At 39.0% G+C, this 23,794-nt stretch overlaps 2 protein-coding genes across 3 annotated transcripts; one reads left to right on the top strand and one right to left on the bottom strand.

The window, feature by feature from the left end:
• Nucleotides 1-1,551: 1,551 nt before the first annotated feature.
• On the bottom strand, nucleotides 1,552-17,906 carry LOC140280386 (rab5 GDP/GTP exchange factor-like). 2 transcript variants are annotated; one of them, XM_072375687.1, is made up of 10 exons: nucleotides 17,826-17,906; nucleotides 16,954-17,023; nucleotides 10,980-11,171; nucleotides 10,305-10,504; nucleotides 7,933-8,099; nucleotides 7,716-7,797; nucleotides 7,432-7,564; nucleotides 6,932-7,023; nucleotides 5,837-6,093; nucleotides 1,552-5,129 (listed from the first exon to the last, which is right to left on the bottom strand). In XM_072375687.1, the coding sequence occupies exons 1-10, from the start codon at nucleotides 17,848-17,850 to the stop codon at nucleotides 4,710-4,712; spliced, it is 1,638 nt and encodes a 545-aa protein (XP_072231788.1). In that variant the 5' UTR covers nucleotides 17,851-17,906; the 3' UTR covers nucleotides 1,552-4,709. The 2 variants fall into 2 exon arrangements, with proteins under 2 accessions (XP_072231788.1, XP_072231789.1); XM_072375688.1 differs by lacking the exons at nucleotides 16,954-17,023; nucleotides 17,826-17,906 and adding an exon at nucleotides 14,669-15,023.
• Nucleotides 17,849-21,435, top strand: LOC140280387 (uncharacterized). The gene is made up of 3 exons (XM_072375689.1): nucleotides 17,849-18,160; nucleotides 18,360-18,662; nucleotides 19,913-21,435. Exons 1-3 carry the CDS (start codon nucleotides 17,849-17,851, stop codon nucleotides 20,558-20,560), a joined length of 1,263 nt encoding a protein of 420 aa, XP_072231790.1. The 3' UTR covers nucleotides 20,561-21,435.
• The last annotated feature ends 2,359 nt before the right edge of the window (nucleotides 21,436-23,794 follow it).

The raw sequence follows: 23,794 nt of genomic DNA, 5'->3' as shown, positions 1-23,794 counted from the left end.
CAGCGTGATGTCTCCAAGCTCATGTTGGTAAATGCCTCATATGAATGAATTGATAGACATTTAGTTTGCTTTCCATAGAGATACAATGACAAAATGCTGATGTGATTATTTTAGGTGTGTTTATTAAGTGTTATTTAAAAACCCTTATAATGTCATTATCACAATTTAATTACCTGTACTTGTAAACATGAAATAACGTGTATATTTTGAGATACTCTGAACCAAAAGACATAGATAAGAAACATTTCATCTGACAAGAGTTTAAATGCATCAATTTAAGACTAAAATGTATTAAAAGATTTCAAGCACTTCAAACCAATTTGTAGTTCACTGAATCCTGGACGAGCATGTGTCCTCTACCTCTTTGTTACAATAACGGTATAATAAGGAACATGTGTCTTTTTCATTTGCTGCATGAATGGTTGCATTTTCTTTCTCTTAAACAAGAACATAGTGTAAGAATAAAGATTCTAATTAATCAGATGCTAAGCACATGTGCCTCTAACTCTAAAAATCCAAGGTGATGCCTTAAAGTGCAAGGTTTTGTCTGAAGACATGTATCATATGAGGTGGAATATATGAGGATAGTTTTGCTACTCTCTGCATTTATATTTAAGATCAAAGCATGACAGTGACAAATGTAAGTTAATGTCAGTATGGCAGGTGGAACTTGTGGCCCTGATGCTTTAATTTGTGCAGACTGGGAACACATAAGACACCGACCTTCATTTATCCGTGTCATATCTCATCAGGTGACATCACAACGGGAGCTAGCAGGCAATATAACAACCAGACAACTGACTATGACAGACAATTCACCCCATCTGTTACAAAAGGAAAAAAAAAAGAAAAGAAAGAAAACTAACACTGGAAACTGATGACGGAAACATTCCATGCACTTAATGGAAAAGATAGAGAATATATAAACCATCCAAAAATTACTGGAGAGTTAAAAGTAAAAAAAAAAATGTGGAGAAAAACAGCGTGCGACACAAACCATTCCAGCTCACCAGGAAGCATCTTGGTTTGAGTATATATGGATTTATTGAGGATTGGACAGATAGTGGCAGCGGCAGCAAGAAAGAATTTGTAGATTTTGACACATGATGTCTGGTTGTATGCGTCTATAGACTGGGATGATGCATCTTTCAAAAAGATAAATGACCCTCTATCACAGAACCTGAAGGACCTGCTTTTACCTGCTGAAAAAGGAGTCAGAACATAACCTGTAACAGAACTGATGGTTGCCACTTAGAGGCCTAAAAACATTTTGTTTCATCTGTAGACTTTAAATGTAGGTGTCACTGTCTCTGCATTCATGTGTTTAGCAATTTTGCACACATGAAAAAGACAGGTCATCACTAAAATAGTCCCATGTATTACATGGCAAAATGTGAGTGCGAGCATTTGTTGTGAAATCACATGAAAAAGGCTATTTCCTGTTCTGATCTGAAATATAGCAGTAAAGGACACTGTGCAGTTTTTATGAAGCAGGAAAAACCTTATTTTATGAACAAGGATGCAATGTCACGAAAACAAAGACAAAATTAATTTTTCTATCTTTATTTCACTCAAATGAACATATTAATCATTCATGTCAACAGTTAGCATCATTATCATCATCAAAGAAACCAGCCTTTATGGTGTGTTAATCTTCCATGTAGTTTTTTTTTTTATCCGGTTCATTTGAAAAGGAAAGTCTAAAGTTGAATTTTTCCACTTTGTAAAACTCGTCTTTAGAGTATATCACTCCTCTTCATTTAACATTTAAAGCGCTTCATGTCACTCGCATTCAGTGTCACAATTACGTTTAAGAGCTGATTTTTTTTTTTGTCAAAAGCTTATGGTCATTAATATTTTTAAAAGGCCTTTGAAAGATATTCTGCATTTCTCTCACGTGCAGCCTGAAACAAATATTTTAAAGAAGAAAAGGTCACCAGTGCATAGAATTAGGTCTCACTTACATCACTTTCCTTTAAAAAAAAAAAAAAAGCTGGGCTCCAGAAAACAGCAACTTTGGATGAGGCTATTTTCAGCAGTGGATATTTGGTATTTTTTTCTACTGCTAATGAAGAAAGCAATGAGATTGTCAAAACTTGTCACTTTCGTCATATTGAATTGAAAGATTTTGTCACAACAAAAACAACACAGATCATAGCTTTAGTGTGGTTCCTCAATTTTTTCATTTAGCTGGAATAACATCTCGTTTTGTCTGGAGTGAAACCAGACGCGAGAAAATGGATGCTTTCTTCACCTGAGAGAACACAGAGATTTACAGTAGAACACATCAGTAAACATTTTTCAGGCTTTTACAGGTTCTCTCTTCCCTTTGGAGTCACTGAAATGAAGAGGTTATTGAATTAAACAAGTAATATGATCGTTAAGCTACTAGAACATCAAAAACACTCAACACCAGACAGTTTTTATAACATACAGTGCATCAAGAAATCCATATTTACAATACATTAAGCTATAAGATTCCTTTTTTATAAGATGTTAATTCATACTGACTCAGTGTTGAGGTCAGTTTGTAGAATGCCTGTAAGTAGAGTCAATTCTGAAAACACAGCACACTCTTAAGACATAGAAACGGTAGTATTAATTCAAGTAAGTTTGATATTTGACAATAAAAGCATGGAGTCGTTCCGTCTTTTTCGTGTTAATTTGTTCCGGCTGGATTCCTGTTGCATAGAAAAAAAAAAGAAGCATCCCACAAAAATAAAAATGCTTGTATTAGCATCTTAAAATAAGCAAATACAACTAAAATACAAATCAAAGCTTATGTTCGGTGGCTGTGTTTCTGTGTGTAGAAAAATCTGACTGATCTGTGAGTAGCAGCTAACATCCTAGCATAGTTTAGATTAGGTCTCCCGTGGGGCTATATTTGTGCCTCTTTCCTGTGCGAGTAGCGGGACATTCTGAGCGCAGACAAATGTATTTTTTGAGCATATAGACTATATTGTGACCAGAAAATATCTTCACGGAAAGAATAACGTCATCTGAGAGAAAAATCATTCTGAGTACAGAAAATTTAATTTCGTGTTTGCTTCTCTCTCTGGGGACGCACAACAATATGATAACTATTAATAATCAATTAATATTGATCTCTTCTATGCAGCTGCTACACGTGTGCACACGTGCTCGCTCGCTTAAAGTTTCTGCTCGGTTCCCTGAACGCGCTCGGTCAACTTGGAACAGTGTTAAATTTGTGCCATAATTCCAACCAATCACAGGCTCGGAGGAACTCAACCCGATTGGCTGTTTCCGGCTGTGTCCCGCTAACGCTGTTAAAAACTACATATACTTCAAGTGGAGGTATGTGTATCAACCAGGAATACATACATTGGTCGGTATATGTCACATTTCCTAATTATTAAGTAAATGACAGATTAAAAAAACTGATTACATAATTTTTGCTATGTTGGATAACATACAGGCAAATTGTTCCACATTGTTTGATGCTACTTGGCTAGCATTTGGAGCTTATTGAGGATTTATGACAATGAGTCAACCACAACAGCGACAAGAAAACTTCTCATCACGGCCACATTCGTAGTAGTTAGGAAACAAAAAAAAAAAAAAAAAGTATTTTCTGTTCACAATCCAGCTGATACGGTCGCAAAATTAGTCTCGCACCGCTCCCGCAGGAAAGAGGCACAAATATACCGCCATAGCCTCCCAGCTTTGGACTACATTAAACAAAAACAGAAAGTTATTTTTTCTGTGCTGGCTTGTGCTGCCTTTTTACACTAAAAAGAAAGTTCAGAAAATATTTTTTATTATGTCCACTATTGTTTTTCAGACGGTTATGAGACAGAAGACGATGGGCAAAAACATCCTCTCCATGCCAGCTAGCAAACACAACAAAATTTAATAAAAGTTTTTTTAAATTAGGAGAGCTATGATGCATTCAATAAACAATGGGTAACAGTACCTAACAGGTACATTATCTGATGTTTTATAAAAAGAAAACGGAGAGTGAAAGATTTGATTGTTTTGGCAATGCACTAAATAACTCAGAGAAACATTAGAAAACAGAATACTTTAAGTCAGTGTTCAAATCCATTCCTTCTCAAAAACTACAAATTCTGATGGTGCCTTTTTATATATTTTTTTTTACATAAGGAGATTGGAAATTTTGAGTTCCCAGTTGTCATTGAATGCAACACATTTCTCCATTCTACTTGGTGTCCTGTGAGGTATGTGCCTTAGCTTTGTTGTTGACTCCTGTACATCTAATTAAGAACTTTTACCATGGCCTTTCGCCTTAACATCTAAAACACACATATTGTGTGCCAGTTAGTGCAATTTTAGACTAAGGGATGAATAAAAGTAAATGATGTAGCATGACTCATAATTACAGCCTCCTCCACGCTGCACTCGCCACTCTCTGGAATAAAGGTTAATGCTGTCCAGACAACTTGCTATTGCTCAATTCATGGATTAATCAAAATTGAAAGTGACAAAGAATATTTATGTAGATGAATTAGAAAATTAAAAGAACGTACTAAACCTCCATCACAGTGAAGTGTTAGGGCTTAAATGTTGATATGACCAGGTTTTAAAATGCAAAAGCTCAGCAAGAGACTCCACAACTACTTCCGGATATTTCTGCAAGTTATGTTAGCTAGGCTGACATGAGCAGACCTTTTTGAGTCGGCGTACCCTAATTAAATATGAAAGGTTTTTTTCTCCCTTCGTCAACTTCTCTAGCCTGCGAACACCTGGGGTTTGATGGGTGATGGCAGGTTTTCATTGTCCATGTTGTTTGCATCAATGGCAGAAACAGTGGAAGGGGGAATCACCAGTGGATATTTCTCCAAGATTTCATTCACCTCCCGCTGCACACTCTGAGGCCAGGAAAGGAGATCGGCCTGGAGGCTCTGAGCAGCCTCTACCAGGGCCTCCTGCCGGCTGCTTAGGCTTGACAGCAGCTCCAGATTTTGGTTGAGCTGCACCAAGACGGGGTTGGTGGTAGTCACGTCAGCTCCTGGACCAGAGTGGGGCCACTCACCATCTGAGCTGCTGTATCTCGGAGAGGCCTGGCCTGACATGTACCGCTCAAATTCCTCTGGGGAAAGGTTTAAAGACTGAGCGTCTAACTTTTCTATGAAAGCTGCTGCACAGCACTGAAAAAGAAGAACACACCGGATGAAAATTATGCCTGAGATTCTGTCAGATGGTTTATATAAAGCTGAGTCATACAGATCCAGATGGCCTCAACAAATAGTTCCACATCATGCTTCTCCAAACACTCTTGTAAATGTCTCTCAAACCGATGCAAAAACATCATGAAGATTTGCACAGGAGACAAGATAGGCTCACTGAACTCCTGTCAGGAAAAACCATCTCATGAAAAGTTTGTGCAATTGTCCACTGATTTGTGTTCCTGGATATGACTTCTTTTTTTTTTTTTTTAACCTGTGTACATTGACACAAAATATGTTTCCATTTTTAAGGTAAGTAAAAGTGTGCATGTGGAGGTTGGAGTTATGGTGGAATACACCAGTAGACTTTCAATAAGAAGACCTAAGTTTGCTTCCCCCGTGGGACTATTCCATTATATTCTTCAACTTATTTTTTGTTTCCTCTCACTGATAACTTTTCTTTCCAGCTGCTGTTAGGGTAGGTTTAGGCACAAAACTCTTGTTTAGGTTTAGGTCTTAGAAGCTGTTTGTTTAAGTTTAGATAAAATTATGATTTGGGTTCAAATTGGCTTTTTTTGCCACATTACAAAGCCTCACACAAGTCAACATTATTTAACCAGCTTAAGCCCTCCAGCTCAAACTGACTCTGATGAGAGCTGAAGTAGGAAAGAAAAAAAAAAAGCACAAACCAGGTTGGTGAAGAAGTATCCATCCTCTCCGGTCATCAGCCTGCTGGGGTTGCAGAATCTTGTGATGTATTGGATGTTGGACTGAAGTCGCGGGGGGTTAGCCTTGAGCACGATGTAAATGAGCGCAGGGAGAAAGTCGTCAGCAGAGGCTGGCTCATTCTTAGTGATCCTAATGGCACTAAAGATGTGTTTACTGCAACGTGTGATGCATGCAAGTTTGTCCCGGGGAACCCTCTTCGAGTCCATCTCAATGATATCTAGAACAAAGCAACATACAGACAAAAATGTCAGATGGATCAAAGTATCATGTGTTGAGTTTTCATTTTGAGTTTGCTGTTGGGCTGCTGGACAGAGAATATGAGCAAATTTGGTGAGGAAAAATAAACCATCCTATTTTGACATTAAAAAACAGCACAAGAAAATAATCAGCATATATCTGAGTACTTAAAAGGACAGCAGGTGCTGAAAGGAGACCCTTGCAGCTTAATTGTGCTGGGATCTCTGTCACCAAGATTTCAGCTTCCACCTTACAACACTTTGTAGTGGCGTCATATAGCAGAGTTATCTGCTCTGTGCTGTAACCTGTGAGGCCCTTTGAGGACATTTCACATATACTGTAAAGCCTCTGCTTTCGCTCCCTGTACCACAAGAAGCTGAACAGTCCTGCCAGTTTAAAAGCAAGTTGAGCTCATTTCGAGTAGCTTATGAATCAAAATCTGAGCTGCTCTTTTCTGATGTTGTTCACGGTACTAAAGCACGAGGACCACAGCAGCACATTAACTGTAATTCAGCACACTTTTCAGGGTAAAACTAGACAAATAATAAACTGTAAGGACTCAAATATTTATTAATGACACTTCTTTTAACGTTTAATACATCCCACATTTCTCCAGGCAGTGTGTAACAACGACTCTGATTAACATAATTAACATGAGCTGGACCCACGCCTATAAACTGGGCAGCGCTATAGGGCTCTTTGTGGAGTTAAAGTAACCCAGCTCAGTGAAAAGACTGTAAAGATGAGTCATTATGGGTAAAGATTATTTGTCAACAACAAAATATGCATGATTTACTGAGCAGATAGCACTCTCTGACCTGTTATTGCTTTGACCACATTCTCAGAGACTTCGGGGATTTCTTCGTCCATGGACACAAAAAGCATCTGGATGGTCACCCAGTGTAAAGCCCTGCAGCACAAGTGATTAAAGTCAGCTTAGAGCTTTTAGTTCATCGTTTTTTTTCTTCTTTTTTTGCATATGATGTCACAAACAGTTATTACAGTCAATTCCCTCCTGGAATACTAACACATGCAGCCAGCAGCTGCCTCTGTGCTTTCACTTGTAAGAAACGCATGAAGAATTCAGCTAAAAATGGCTGTTGTGTAATCAACTGCACCGACTCAGACGGCATTCAGACAGCAGTTTTCATAGACGGCTGAAGATTTAAGACGAGCATTGTGCAGTGAGGCTTTCTGAGGGGCTTATAGTCACACAATACACAAAAAAAACATGCTTTCACTACATTACACACTGTAGTAATTACTCCCAATATGATGAAGACATAAGTGGCTGTTCTAAATCTGTGGGGGGGCCCACCTTATTCTGTTCTGTGTAGCCAAGTCCTTCTTTTCATCATCACTGGTCTCTGGGCAGAAAACACTCTTGTACAGACGAGTCATGATGTACTTTTCCACTTGGTCCATCACCTGCTCCACAGACTCTGAAGAGCCTGATCAACAAAGATTAGCGTACCACATGAGATGCTGCTGGTGCTGCCACCTAGTGCTCCATACTGTACATGCAGCTTGATTTATTGAGAATTTTTTAAATGATTCTAGGAAAATAGTTGGTAAATGCTGATGAAACTCCTCCAAATTGACCTTTAAAGTGACTCATCAAGCGGTCGGCCATGCCCTGGTAGAAATCCTGAACACACTCTGACAGTTCCTCAGCACTCAGGTCCTGCCCAAGGAAGTTATAAGATCACAAGGTGCTTTTATGTATATGAATCAGGGTCAGGAACAGAACAAGTAATTTATTATTATCACCATTTTGGCAACATACACTATACTCAGTCTTCTTCCGAGTACAACCCACCTTTTTGCTTGACATGTTCATAAGAAAGGATCTGCATTGCTTATGGATCTCCCGACCAGGCTTCTGAAGGTTCTTCAAGAACTCAATGAACTCTCGTGACACTTGGTCCGTATCAAAGCTGGCCTGCCGGCTTACAGAAGGACTGGTCGTCTTACCCTCCTGGGTTTCTGATGAGAGAAAACCGCACAGAAAAAGTTAGGCTTTTCCTCTCCACTGTGTGCGTCTATACATTGAACTACTTTGTAATCACAGCTCGCATCACTTCTAATTTAGAATACACAGGTCACGACGTAGGTGGTGCAAATCATTCCAGGATGGGTCAGTTCGCAGAGTAATCATCTTCCAACCAGAAGATTGGTGGTTCAATTCGCAGGCATCCACATGTGACACTGGGAAAGACACTGAACACTATAATGCACTTCCTCCCATATGTTCAAAAGTGTGCGATTGTAGAAAAAATAGCACCACGTACTGTATACAGAGTGCATATATATCAAAAAAGCTCTAAGTTGGTATATGAGAATAAGAAACTCAAGTAAAATGCTTCTCAGCTCCTGAGGCAAGGTTAAAAATAATCTATATAAGTGCGGACATTAAATGAAAGTTGCCGTGCAGTGAAAGCCCCATGAAAAGAATAGCACAGTGCTACATGTTTCTGCATTTTTACAGAGCCACTGTTGCCAACTAATTCTAATGTAATGGCACCAAAGACTGCTAAAAAAGTTGCCAAATGTCACAAGATGATATTATACCCTAAAAAGTAAATTGGTGACAACATATGCATTTTGCTTTGCTCAAGCCTAACTTCTCTCCAACTCTTTTAACTCAGATATACGTTATATCAATACAACCAAATTCTCAATAAGGCTGCTCTATTTTTGTTGGGGCTTCACAAACTGCTTCGCTGCCACAGTCTCATGCCACAGGCGGCTCTTAGTTGTGTTAGCACTGTTGTTGGTTTAGATTCCTTTAGATTTTTCTCTGCTGTGGAAAAAAAAAAACAGGAGTAAAAGTGGACAAAGACTTGCTTTGTAATGACGTTAAACTAAGCGTCGAGATAATGAAGATTGTCCAGTGCAACGTGGCTGAGAACAACGCAGACGGATACCTACACGCAAGTATAAATGGACCCAAAAGATTAAGTATTCAACCACGGCAGTTTGTTGCTCATCTGACTAAATTATCAACCACTTAAAATCAAGACATTAGTGCAGTGATTTTGGCTGTACTCACATGCAGGATGATGACTCAGAGACAAAGTAGAAGTGACATTTTGAGTCCAAAGTTTCTTCTCAGTATCACATGTCTCTTACTTGCCATGTGGCAGCTGCTACTCCACCTCCCTGCTAAGTTTCTGTCGTCCCAGTGGCGCCACACGAGCGTGAGGTAGCAAGCCTTTCTGCCATTTCTCACTCACTAGAAAACACGTCTCTCACACAGGTTGATACTGTCCTTGTAGAGTAATATTAGCGACTCTGTTCTCAAAAGCAGGTATAGTTTGTCTTAAAGTTGGCTAGATGTGTTGATGACAAGAAATTAAGAATACCTTAAAAATTTGTGTTTTATCTTTGTTAAGCCAGATACAAGTGTTCAAGTGATAATGAAGTGCAAAAAAGATCATACTGAATTAAATAACTGAACCAGTGAATAGAACTGATTAATCCTCTTCGACTATGAAACCATGCTGTTGTAGTAGAGGCAGTATGTGGTTTAACATAGTCTTGCTGAAATTTGCAAGCCCTTCCCTGAAAAAGACATCACCTGGATATATGTTGCTCTAAAACCTGTATATACTTTTAAGCATTGATGCTAAATAGTTTCAACATGCTCTTCCCCTTGTTTCTTTTTAGTGCAATATACTTTTATAGTCTTGTTGCCTCTGCCCCAACTTTTATGATACGTGTTGCTGCCATCAAATTAAAAATGAGTTCTGTAAAATTTCAACACCTAATGTTTTCTATATTCCATTGTGAAAAAGTTTTGGATTATGAATTTCATAAATCACTACAATCTGTTTTTATTTGGGATATTCCTTAGTGCAGACGGCTCAGTTTTATATTTGTAAAGTCTCACACAGCAAACATGGATGGACAACTAAGAACATTATGGACATTGGTGCCGCAGCAGTTACATGCCCACATTTGGAATTTGTCCTTGGAGACTACTTGTGTGTTTACAGAAGCAAGGGTGATGAAGCTATGGTAACCATGTGACATTTTTTCATTCATCCATCTGTCTCATGGGACAGCTACTGGACCTTTTTTGACCACTGCTTTGTCACCGGCTCATCACCAGTAACTAAGCAGAGCATTGGTACTGTGAACTAGAATACCAGTCAAAGTATAAAAAGTGCACTGAGCTGTATGAAACACCTTTCTTGGAAGCGGTGCGCGACGAAGGGCTGAAGAACTTTTTAACAGTGGTCACTTTCCGTGTCTTCTCGTTAGTCTTCTTCTCCTCAAACTTGGAGAACGGGCCCAGAGAGGCGTGTCCTGGGTGCTGCTGTGGTGCACTTGACTGAGAGTGCACGCCGTGACTGCAGGCGTACGCTGCCTCCTCTTCCCGTTGCAACCTGGAGTCAAGAGAAGGTGACAGAACATACCAGTATTCAGAGGGAAAGCATGAAGAAGCAAAGCTGCACTTCCATACAAAGGAAAAACATACAATAATCATTATAATACAAAGTGTGTTTGCATTCAGAAGTTCTTGCATGAGCATTGTGCATTATCATTGGAGCAAAAGGTACTTTTACTCATTCAGTGACATAAATATATTGCATGTCTTTTAGCACCTTCTTGAGATGATAAAAAATAAGAAAATTATACATACAAATTTCAGTTTTGTTGGTCGAGTAGTAAAAAAGTAAAGCTGGAGCAGATGTTTCAGTTTGTAGACCTAGTTATTTGTTCGGGTTGATATACACACAAATCTAAACTAAAGCTGCAAAGATCTATGAAACGTATATTTTAACTAGTTGCCCTCTGGGATGTTAAGATGAGGTACGAGCAGCTGGGCTTCGTGTTAAAGGCCATTGAAAACAATCTTACTTTTCTGCTAAGGCCCAATCGTCCTGGATCTGCTTTTGCCGTACCCGCTGGTACTCCTCCCTCCAGCACTTGGAGCAAAGGCCCTGCCATGCTGTGTTACCATAGTAACCGCATCCCTTTTTGCACAGCAGGTCTGATTGGTCGACGTGTATGCCCCGTCGCTCCGTCCGCTGACTCATAGTGCTGAATGACCTGGAATGAAAAATTCATCATCTGATTTATTAGTGTGTTTTGATGCAGTGCTGATTAGATTCTCTGCTGCTGCCTGTTCGTGACACTCAGATTATTTCAGTGTTTACACCATTGAAACAGACTTTTCATAACACATCAGTCAGGTAGAGACACTCCGCTCCAATCCATCTGCTGGACGTACAAACTGAGACTTGGTTGGAGATAACCTTGGCTGTTATAAGAGTCAAGCTTCTTGCTGCATAATGAAACCTAACTTTCACTCCCATGACAGTAAATGTGACTCTACAGCAATTATTTACACTTTACTTGTAAATAATTTACTCTATATTCAAATTGTGATATTATTTATACTATCATTTATTTCGCAAGTAATCTACAACAAAAATGTTATTCACGATTCAGATTAAAACTACAAATTCAACAAGTTTCTGATAGGTCAGTGTTCCGTCAAGCCAAAGGTACTGTGTGTAGAGACATCTAGTGGTGAAGGAGCAGGTTGCAGTCAATATGAATAACCAATGTCTCGCCCTTCTCAAAGGCTCGTTTTCTCCCTCCTTGCTCAGAGCAGAAATAAAATCTGATGACCTGAAATGATTTCCGTGTCAATGAGGAACAGTCAGGCTAAGTACACATGGACACAACTATTTTTAAAAATGGGGTTTTACCCTTCTCCATTCCTCACATCCAGACAGCACCGTTTAGAAAAATTCCACACACCTAGAAGTGGAAAACACTGCTCTGACAACTAGGGGTCCAACTGAGTCTCAAAAGTGAAAAACCAGGAAAAATGGCAGATGTTAGTGTGTTGGATTATGTAGCAGTGAACTTTGTAGCACAATGTGATGCCCCTTTTCTTCAGTATAGGCAGAAAGTAGCTGTATTTATGTGCAAAGATGTAAAAAGTCCAATTAACAGGGTTAGCACCAGCAATATCTTGCTGGCACCACCTTTTGCTATGTCAACCAAGCAGAATTTTGTGCATACTCTGATGTCAAACCATCAGACCCAGGTTGCTTTGTTGCTACCAAAATGAAGGGAAAATATAAGCAAAGCTGGCATAACAGAGAAGATATGACACCATTATCTGAGAAGCTGTGTCTGGAAGGAATTTGGATTTTACGTCTAAATATTGTAGTAACCAACAGAAATAAGGCGTTAGTTGACTTTGTACAAAGCAGCTGTCTTACTCCACAAAAACAGCCAATCTGCCACCTTGCCTTAAAGTGAGTCGGTGAAGACATCTCATATAGGCAAGTCACAATGTTGGATGTGTCTGATTGTAGCTTATAACATCAGTATTGTTTCAGGGAAGAAGTTTCAGAACTTATGATGGAACTCGAGTCACCTTATAAAATTACAAGTCACACTACAATCCCATCAGATATAACACAGCTGTACGTCAACAAACAGGAAAACATTAAGGTGATAATAAAAGATATGACACCTGTTCAAAATACAGATGCAGTTGGACACACATGCTTATGTGACAGTCACAGCTCAGTGCTTTTCATTCTCATTTTAAATTACTCACTTCCAAATAAACAATAAAAAACATGTCTGAGGTGTGCTTTTTTCCCCCCCATTCAGCTGCATTTCAAAATGGTTGCTTCAAATCAGCTACAAACACAGTTTGGTTTGTCCATTCTCAGCTACAGGGAAAAACACGGCACACTCGATAAAAAAAGGGCCCCTGCTCCATCTGTAGCTGCAGATCAGCGTGTAGCTATCAAAGGCCAAGGTCAAAAAAGCACCATGACTCTTGTTTTCATACCATTTTAATTAATTATGACAACTAACAGAACTATGACTATCGCACTGCATTCATGGCAATGTTTTGCTTTAATATAAACAGCGTGCCCCCTTTTTCACATATATGCTCCACCTCTTCACTAAGTTTCATCAGATTCATACTGGATGGTTTTGTGCCATCATGCTGACAGATGGACAAACACACCCAACACTCCCATCGACACACACCTCTGCCGTGGCTCTCGCCCTGGCAGAGGAATAACAATGTATCAAATAACAATGTAGAATCAAAGCGATGATGTGAAAGGGGTTGCTCATAGTAACATCCCTATTATCATCTGAATCTGCAGCTTTATAGTTTCACGGTTGCCCTTACTGCTCATATAGAGGTTTTTTTTTTGCCAACAGCAGGCAATAATTTAAAAAGAAAAGGTTTTGATGTAACTAGTTAAACAAAGTGGGGTCACAAATTTCCCTGAATAGAGCTAAAAAGAGGGTGAATAATGGAGCTACATTCAGCAGGCGTGCACCAAACATGATTTAGAATGAATAATGCTGCTCTATGATTCTGACTCCTCAATCTCTTATCAGCATTTAATACAATACAGCCACATTTTTAACAAATAATAGATAACTCAGATTCTTCTCCAATCTGAACCAAATGTGCACAACTTACGACATCACTAACAAGTCAAATAAATGTCTTCTAAAATACTCCAGTGGTTTCACCTTACGGTCTCATCTCAGAACTATGTCATAAGTGTTATGATGGATGCAACTTTGTCAAACTCCTCCCAAAGAATTAATTTGTAAGAAGATACAACACCACATTTACTTTTTCCGCAGACTTAGAATTTTTTTGGACCCACCAGTTCTCCGTTTGTTCTTAATTCTGTAATTAATCGGAGTGTCACTCTGTGAGGCTTAAAACCAAACTGTAAAGTCAAATTTGTATTTGTTCAGAGCTAATCAGTTCACATGTGGCACATTCCTGTCAGACTGCTCATAATGCGAGCAAGCCCAGGCAAGTAGCATTTTTCACGTCTTGAATTGAGAGAACCAACTTCTTCAACCCTCAAATAGGCAACTTAATAAGAGTTCTCCAACTGAAATGTGTCAGTCTGAGGAGCATTCTGCTGCCTAAGGATGTGCGGTTGTCATAATGTGGTAGGCATGAACATGTTTGAGGAAGATGCAAAGCACTGCACTATCACTGTAAACTGAGGATAAAGCTGTGCTTGTAATTAAGCAGCTGCTGAGATAGCCCCCAAAACACGGCTTATTTTCTTGCTAGAGAAGAATTTCACATAAACGTTAAAAAGTTGTTATTCCTGAAGGTTCAAACCTCCTTACTGCTAAAATAATTCCTTAATTTGTGTTTTATTCCCGGGAATTACAATACTGCGACGACAAAAACTCCCACTGGTGTACAATTAGTTGCATTCTCGTGGCTGTAAAATGTCATATGATGTGACTCAGTATATTTCCATACTATTAAACTGTCCCGAGAGGCCTCCTGCTCTATATGAGGGCATGTAGCCCTTAAACTAAACCAGCTTCAGTTGCATGTCTTCCCTCATTTACTCGGGTTTTGTCGGACTGGAGGTCAAGCAGCTAACAGATGTAGCTGGGTTTCATTAGCTATCACAGTGAGGTAGTGCAGCCAGGAAAATTGTGCGAATAGTCTGATCACTGATCATTTATTCTATGAACATGTCATGCACCTGTTGTGCTGCCACGGTACTCACCTGTTATGTTTTCACCGATCAGAAGCAGGAGCAACCCTCCTTCTGGTCTGTGTCTCAGCCCAGTGATAGGAGAGAACTACAAAGGTTTAGATAGTGACGTCAGACTACCGGCGTCGCGTACTTCCGGTGACAGGACTGTGTTTTTGAGCACTGTCGGAAGCTCTTTTTCAGCTGAATATGTCACTGCGGCTTCAAAATTATTGTTTTTAAACAGTTTTGAACTCAAATGTCTGTTTTGTGGAGAAATATATTCGATATAATAGTCTCTTTGTTTCCACATCGAGGACTTATTTTAAAGGTTTCAAGAATGTCGTCACGAAAACCAGGCGAAGGTCACGTGACTGACAGAGAAGGCCGGGCTAGGCGAAGTACATACAAATATAGGACTGTATTACATAAGATTAAAAATACTAGTAATAACAATAGACAGGAGAAGAAAAATATGATTCTGGAACATATAATGGATAATGTAATAAGTGCAGTGGTGAATATGTACAAGCAGAAAAAGTGAATGTAAAGTCTATGCATAGAAGCTAAACCGTATATAAAGACAACTGAAACTCTTCTTTAAAAAAAACTTAATTGACTGAGTGTATATTGATAACTTCTGCAGTCTTACAAACCACCCTCTCTATAAATGTTATTTTACCTGCAAAAAAGAAAAGTTTAAAGGTAGTAAAAAGAAAACTTTCCAGTGTTCTGTATGTATTTAAAGGACAATATCAGAAACAAAAATTAAAATAAAATAATGTAAGTGCGCTTGAACTCTATAGAATTAATCTTGGTAATATAAGAAGAAGAAAATAGAAGTTGCAGACTAAGAAGCTGTATTGGCTACTCAGATTGTGCACGGCACTGTCTCTGGAGCGAAGTCTATGCAGTTGTGTGACCTAAGTACATAATAATACTGTGTTTGAAAGCTAAGACCCATAACAAAATAATATCCCATGATATATTAGTGTACAATGTTCATATTATTTAGTCTTTTGTGTTTTATAAGGTGTCATCCTTGTATATCTGTTTTCTTAAAGAGGCAGCAAGACAATAATATCATTATTGAAAAGTGTACATAATGTACTATTATACATAATGTAAAATAAGTATGTAGTCAACAAGAACTATATTTTATTTTGATATTTATTTTTCACAGACAATACTGTGATATGATTGTATTACATAAGAAAGAGATAAATGCACTTATATATTTACCCTCTATATAAGTAATAGAACGTGAAATCAGAGTTATAACAGACTTGTTGATGGGTTTATGTTTATGTTTATGTATTTAGCAGACACTTTTATCCAAAGCGACTTACAAATCAAGATATAACAAGTTATACAAAAAGCTAACAATAAACTACATTGAAGAAACCCAATAGTCCGAGTCTGTCAGAGGTGACAGAGTAGAGATAGGGTGCAGGCATAGAAGGAAGTGCAGAAAGATAAAGTGCAAAGATAGAGGGGGTAGGTTTATGAGTATCGCCTACAGTTTCTTACAAAGTTTCTTACTAAAGTTATATTTTAGGACAAGGGACTGACTTTTAGGATATTTCTGGGCATAACTGAATAAGTTCAACATCTGTCAGAGTAACTGACACTGGAATTTACTAAGAGCCAGCTCAGTGAATCTATCACATAGAGCCAAACTCTTGTTTACTGACACTCAGGTTAATATTCAAAGGTCGTTTCTAAGTGCCAATCTGATTACAAAGAGTTCTGAGATTTCTTGTGATTCATTGGTTGCATTTATTCTAAAATAGAAGGATATCACAAGCCCTTCTTTGACAATATTATTTTCTCGTCCTATTTTCTCATTCTTTTCAGGGAAGGGGATCCTATTTGAACAAATCCCACCTCTGTCATGTTTTTTTACTTCACTAAACTAAACTTTAAACACTAAAGGGAGATTTTATTTTATCAACTTGAGTGAGGAAAAGAAAGAAAATGTCTCACAGAGTCTCACTTTAACAGTGAATCAGTAACAAATGGCAATGCTTTGTGTTTATAACTAAATAAAACAGTCAGAATGATGATTTGGAAACGTAAAGAAAAAAGAGAGAGATAGAGACCTAAACTGAGGGGGTTTATGTACAGCTAAACATGATATGGATAAATTTAGTGAAAAACGTATTTACCTTAAGAAAGAATTTAAAAAAAAGGAGGCACCTTTTACATTTCCTGTTTCATCAGTAAGAACAATGATAATAATAACATGAACAACAGACATTTGGTCCAGCAGATCTATCTGAGTACAAGAAAATTAGAGTTCGTAGAATCTGACTCACCCAGCCGTCCTTGGCTTCTCAGACCAGTCTGGACTCATGAAGATTTCTACCACAGAGCATACTTCTGAAACTTTCAAGAGAGAAGTGAAACATTTGTTTCAGGCTGCAAGTTCCTTTTTAAAGAGACAGTATTATGCTTATCTGCAGGTTCAGGATATTATTTAGGGGGTTTAAAAAAAAGTCTGAATGCATTTATTTAAAAAGCACACATCCTTTGTTCTGTCCTCTACATCTGCAGCATCTGTTGTCACCTTCTGTCTGTATCGTTCTGATTTAGCTCCAGTCTCCTCGCCCCACATGTCCAGTCTGATCAACTGGATGGTCAAAAATAGAAGATTTTTGCTTTTAATTGTGCCAAACTTGCCAACAGGACAAGTATTTTGAAATTTTGCTACATAGTGATGTAGATATGTAAAGGAAGATAAGTTTTAACTATAAAAGAGGCCTTTAGCGTTAACTTTGATTTTTGGGCTTTGTAGTGTTGCAGACCCTCTACACACAAAAATGCTAGGCAGGCAAACATCTAAATGCAGAATGTGACCTATTTAAAGGTGCAAAGACCACCTTGTGTTTGAGGAAATGCAAACACAGTTTCATGCCAGAATGCGCACCAGATCTGCACTGTGCTACCATATGCTCTTGTGGGGAGAGGTAATTACCTAACACAAGCACAGAAAACACGCACCTGTTGACTCAAACTGTAGACTAACTGTGTTCTTGCTACACCTTTACAGAAAAATAAGTTAGTAATTCCTGTATCTACTGAATGCATGCATTTGTATTTATGTTCCTGTGAGCTGTGGCGGACTGAGCATGTTGATAACGTTTTTGTGACTGGGTCAAATAACTCACAGATAACTCTCAGCACATACCGGATAGACAGACAGATGCAGCCATGATCCTGATGGGACGCAGTTTGTGTCTTCCTTCTCCTGTCACCGTCCAGGAGCTGTTCTCTGTGGCTCAGGATGCTAACATTGTTCCAGATATCTCTTTGGATCCTGTCCTCACCACCTTCCTCTCCCTGGACTCCTCTGCAGCACTGCAGCACCAGTATGCCTTCTTACAGCGGAGCATGAGCAGGGAGCAGCGGACAGCGTTCAGCCTCAACCTCACTGGAGAGCTGGGGGGCAACAAGGTCACCTATGGAGGAGTAGGGGTTATTGCTCTGGCCCTTTCCATGCTTTTTGACCAGGTTTCTCAACAAGTAAGTAAAACTAGTTTGTTTTGTGTATTGCTTCGATGGATTTTCCAATTCTGTCTTTAATATTGGTGTATAAGTTTAAGAATCCCATCCAAAATACTGGCTGCTCCGTCTATGATCCCTTTCTTTTAATTTATAAAGTGCGAAGGTGAAACAAAAAGTAATAAAATGCATATGCTCTAACCTTGCTCTGCCCCATCAGGTTCGAGCACAAGGATCAACTGAGGATCATCTTTCAACTCAAAGATCCAAATATAAGAGGATTTTTGGCATTAGCACTTCTTCAAGAATTGGTTGGATTATCCACAACTACCTCCACCTCATCCCTGGCATCGCCAACAACCAAGAGAAGATGGCCGAGACCACAGAGCTCTATGACGGCTGGCTGAAACTTGAGCTTCTTGACCATTACAAGAGAATGACCACAAAGAGGAGAATGAGTACAGAGTCCATGCAGCAGTGGTTGGCTGGAGCTGCAATTCATCTGCACATACGAATCCACCAGGTCAGTAGTTTAGTGTAAATATCTGCTGTTTGGCTGACATTTCCAGCAAAGATCAGTACTAGAATGAGAAAAGGCGATGGGATATGTTAGGTACAATACTGATTCAGAACCGAACTGAAATGCAAATGTAAGATTTTGTGATTCAGAAATGACCACCTTTCCTTTCAAACATCAGTGTTGGCGATCAGAAAAGTCACAAGACTTCAACATTGGGAACTTTGTTCATCTATATTGTATATGGGGTCAAGTTCTGGCAAAAAAGTAAATTATAATTGTATATAAAATGTGCTTCAGCGGTGGTTTGAATTAGACAACTTAAACACACAAATTGGCATCAATCAATAGTTCTGCAATTGTTAGGTGACTAAGAACATGAATTAACAGCTATTTGACCCACAGCTCTCCTTTTTTAAGTCGCTTGTATTATCTCTGTTTGAGCAGGATCAGCAGTAATATCTGATTTCTAAGCGATCTCCCAACACTGTTTTCAGGAATGTGAAGAGAATGAAAACAGAGCTATAAGAGAGAAATTTTTTTACAAACTGATTATCTATAAGGTGGTCAAACACACAATTCCAAATCATTCAAAATATTTCTTCAAAACTAATGAATGAGTAAATAAACAATTGATTATTCATAAATCATAAAGGAAAAGTGGATATGAACTCAACAATTGCACATGCCGGCATGGAACTTAAAGAGAGACGTTTCTTAAGTGTACACAAGTGTTTTCCTATTTCCCAAGGCCACCCATAGTTTCCTGTCTGATCTGTTGCATTTACACTTGTGATGTGATGTAGTTTTACAACTGACTTTTCTTTAGGGGAGCGGTGTTGGGGAAAATGAATTTGGCCACAAGGAATTTGCATCTCTGCTAAACCACAAAGGAAAGATGGAAAAATTAGAGAGCATGTGTCCAATGCTCTATACATGCAACTATTTTTCCATATCAACATAAAAAGGAATGACATATCAACACTGCTTTAACCCAAACAGGTCAAAATAATCAGCTGGCTCAGGTTTAAGGTTAGGAAGAGAAATGTGTTGGTCATTAATGGAAAAGTTTTTGCCAGCCTGTGATGGTAGGAAACGTTGGTCTCTTGACATGTTCACTGACCAAACTTCCCCTCTGTAATTAAAGAACAAACTGTTGCTTGTTTTGCTGGCACTTAATGTAAATCATTATGTACTTATTCATCATGGGGGTAGTGAGTGGGTCTCAAAGCACCATTTTTTTCTTCCTCCTGCAGGTTCGTTTGCACTCTGTGCCAAAAGGATCAGCTGAGTCACTGCGTTTGTCCTACAAGACAAGCTTAGATCACCTGGTTCAGGGTTACAGAACCTATCTGCGCAGAAACGTCCAGGAGACTGAAGCTCTGAGGCCAAGAAAACCCTCATATGGAACAGCCAGAGGCCCAAGGCAAACTAACATATCCAGCATAATCAATATGAGCTGCTCTAATAGTCTCCCTTTTAATGTTACCCTGGTAAGTCAAGCTCATAAAGTAAATGATTCTAACACACCCAGTTCAACTGCAGGAGATAACAGAGGCTGTAAAACAGATGGATCCAGAGAAGACTTTGAACTCCATCAGGTGAGAGGAAACAATGATACCATCAAAGCTGCCGGAAACAGAAAGCCACTCAACGGTTCTACTGGAAATAGCAGGGAGGAGGACGACAGCAAGCTTGGTCTGTTAGTCATTGAGCCTCAGAGAAACGTGAGTCACAACGTGCAGCATCACCCCTGTCAGTCTCCAGCCATCCAACAGGCTTTGGTGAATCGTATCATGAATGCTCAGGATCTGGAGCTCAACAGGAACTTCTTCCTTCACCCTGGCACAATCTTCCACATCCTCCTCAAGCAGAGGGATGATTTTGAGCTGAGGGCAAATTAGAGTGGAATTTTTTAATGTGTTTCACTGATTGTACAACCCCGAACAGCAAATATGGAAGAAAGGGGGAAAAAAACAAGTAAAGAAAAAAAGACATGAAATCAGTTGGTAATTTGCATTTCCAAAACAATTAATGGCACAAGTTTAATATGCAAATGAGTCTGCAGTTAAAACAGAGTGCTTGCAAACCCTTAATGAGCTGATGAACCTCACTGATTGTTAGGAAACATGCCCCCAACAAGAGAGCTGTCAGAGGAAATGACGTAAAAGACGGTAAAACTCCTTCAAGAAAATAATTAAGCTTTGAATATGGCAAAATCGGTTGTTCTCGGCTGTGTCTAAAATTTGGAGCAAGTACAAACAAAATGGAAAGGTTGTAAAAAGGAAACAAGCAGGTTGACCAAGGAAGATGTGACAGCATCAGGACAGAAAACCCAAAGCAATATGTCTGAAAATAGAAAATGCACCACAAGAGAAATGAACAACAAACCAGCTGAAAGAAATGGGATTTCCATCCAGAAAAGCCAAACGTAAACCACCACTAACACCTAAAGAGAAAAAAATAAGGTCATAGTGGGCTGAAGAGAAGCAGCCATGCACTGTGGAGGGTTGGATGAAGGTGAGATGAATCACCAATCTGCATCGACTGAGGAGATGATGCTGGAACTTTAGTTTGGTGCAGATCCAATGAAACTTAGAAAGACAATATGATAACAGTCCGGCTCTCATTCTGACTCAACATTTATGGTAGAAACTCAAAAAAATGGTCCGTGACAAAAGAGTTTGAATCTGATTGATAAAGAATATCGTCTCTAAGTGCTCAAAGAACTCGAGCTTTGCAGATGCAACAAAGTAGTATTGTGTTTTTTTTTCATTAAATACTTTAATTACAATATTTTTGTCATAATTATTATTGTTTTTCACTCAACCAGAATTATTTTGTGTAACATATGTTTTAGAAAAAAACCAGCTGAATTAACATGGTTCAGAAGTAGCAATTCCATATTTTTGGCCAGGGGTTGCTTACTTGTTCAAGAAATATAACTGAATGTTGTGCTGTTATCTTTGAAAAACTACCAACTCGTCACTCTTTTAATGATCTTCTGTTAGACAGTATTACAGTGGGAGTTGTTTCTCTGTTAAATGACCACAAATATGATTATGCTATCTTTCGGAGACCTAAACAAAATGATTAACCTTTTTCATATCTCAATGCTGAAAAAAAACTTACTGTTTTAAGCATCGCATTGTAATGGTTTTTGAGGGGGAGTTTATTGTTACAGCGGGTTACATGCTGCCATTCCGACATCTCGCCATTCCGACATTGGTCTCCAATTGTCGGAATAATACATTTTTTATCAAAAGTCCCGCCATTCCGACACTTTTTTCCTCCTATGGTCGGAATGGCGGTATGTTTTTTTTTAACATACCGCCATTCCGACAGTTCCTTTTAATAGCCTATGTTTTACCCAAAACATTTTACACTAATGATATGCCGGCGCAAATACGCGCGCCGGCATATCAGCCTCGCAAACAAACTTTAATAATCTATTATCAAAATCCCCTGAAATGTCAAATATAAAAATACAGATATTAATGTAACTCTGGCGAGACTGAAACTGATTAAGCAGAAACACAGTGTCAGTGACCTGTCACAGCAGCCAGCTGGAGCGGAGCTCTCCACAGAGCCCATGCGTCTTTTGCCCGCTGTCATCATATGCAAAAGTAATAATTGCAATTACAGATCACGGCTACTGCACAGGACACAGTTGCGAGCACTCTGCCTTGCCTTGCCAATAGGAGAGGAGAGAAATGACAGCATAGAACGTATAAAACACAACAAAATGCAGTAAAAACGTTTATTCATGTTATTCACGTGATATATGAGTACTCGCTCCAATTTTGGGAAGCGCGGATGGGCTTTGCGCATTTGGCACAAACACACAGCCGTTGCGCAAGGCTTTATACAGCCTGTTGATATCTTAAGGTCCTAACTGTCCTAACTGGTCATACCTGCGAGTAAATGTCATGTAGAGATTGTTTTTACATGGCATTACAGCTGAACATATAGCTTTCATCCACAAACCAACGTGGGAGAGCCCGAAGACGCATGTGCCAGACTCACATGGGATGCGTAACACCAATTTTGACCACTTCATGCTGTTTATTTGCTTTCTTTTAGTTAACTTTCGTTTCTTTTGGATTCTTGTGCGTATTATGGAGCCGTTTCGGTCCATATTTGTAAGCCTTTTTTTCCTGGATTAAATTTTCGGAAGTTGAAACAAGTGGCATTGGAGTGTGTGATTAAAAACCACCGCGGTCTGCTTCTCCTCCTCCAGTTGCCGAGACTTTGTGTTTTTAATAACGCTTATCTGTAAACATGTGTTAAACATTTAAATTGCATGAACAGAAAGAAGGGACTCACCTGTTGAGTAACGCACATTTCCCTATACGGAAAGCCTTGTCGGAATGGTGGGACGTTTGAATGTCGGAATAGCGGGATGTCGGAATGGTGGGATGTCGGAATGGTGGGATGTCGGAATAGCGGGATGTCGGAATGGTGGGATTTCGGAATGGGTGTTGCCACCCGTTACAGCGGCATAGGCTGAATTTCTTCTTTGGATGCTCTATCAGTTGTTCCATCCTGAGGACTTGTGTGCCAAACTCACACCTCGGAAAATTGTGTCCGTCGTAGTTTCTGCAACAGAATCAGTTCCTTTCAAAAAATAAAGTGTAACCAACTTCACAGGAGCTAACGTCTTCTTTTAACTTAATTGTCCTCTTAAAATAATGCGGTTAACAGTGGTGTTAGTAGACAAGTAGCAAATCTTAGCCTCTACTTAGAAGAAGATGAAACCAAGTGAGAGATTTGTGGCAATAAAGGGTCAGTGACTGAAAAGCAGAGGGCTAGAGAGGGAATTAAACTTCAAAAAACTATTTGGAACAGAGTCAGGCAATGTGATGATGCGCTTCTATTAATTTATCCAAAAGGAAGGTAAAGCAATTACTCATGATTTTCTGGGCTCCATTAGAAATTAAAAGAAGTGCACTCGCTTATACTTTCATTCTTTTGGAGATACATAGATTTAATCTATGCATTGTGTGTTTTCAGGAGCATCGAACGAAGTAAAGCTGCAGAAATATAAACATCTAGATATAAATACAGTTTTTAAGCAGCCAGCATCAGACTGTAGGGGACTCCCTTTACGTTTTGTATGGTAAAATCTGCCATAACAG

Source organism: Leuresthes tenuis, unplaced genomic scaffold (genome assembly GCF_036924035.1).
Source record: "Leuresthes tenuis unplaced genomic scaffold, fLeuTen1.0.hap1 SCAF_21, whole genome shotgun sequence".
Taxonomy (NCBI): Eukaryota; Metazoa; Chordata; class Actinopteri; order Atheriniformes; family Atherinopsidae; genus Leuresthes; species Leuresthes tenuis.
Note: the sequence above shows the minus strand (reverse complement) of the source record. Positions and strands in the feature narration are given on the sequence as shown.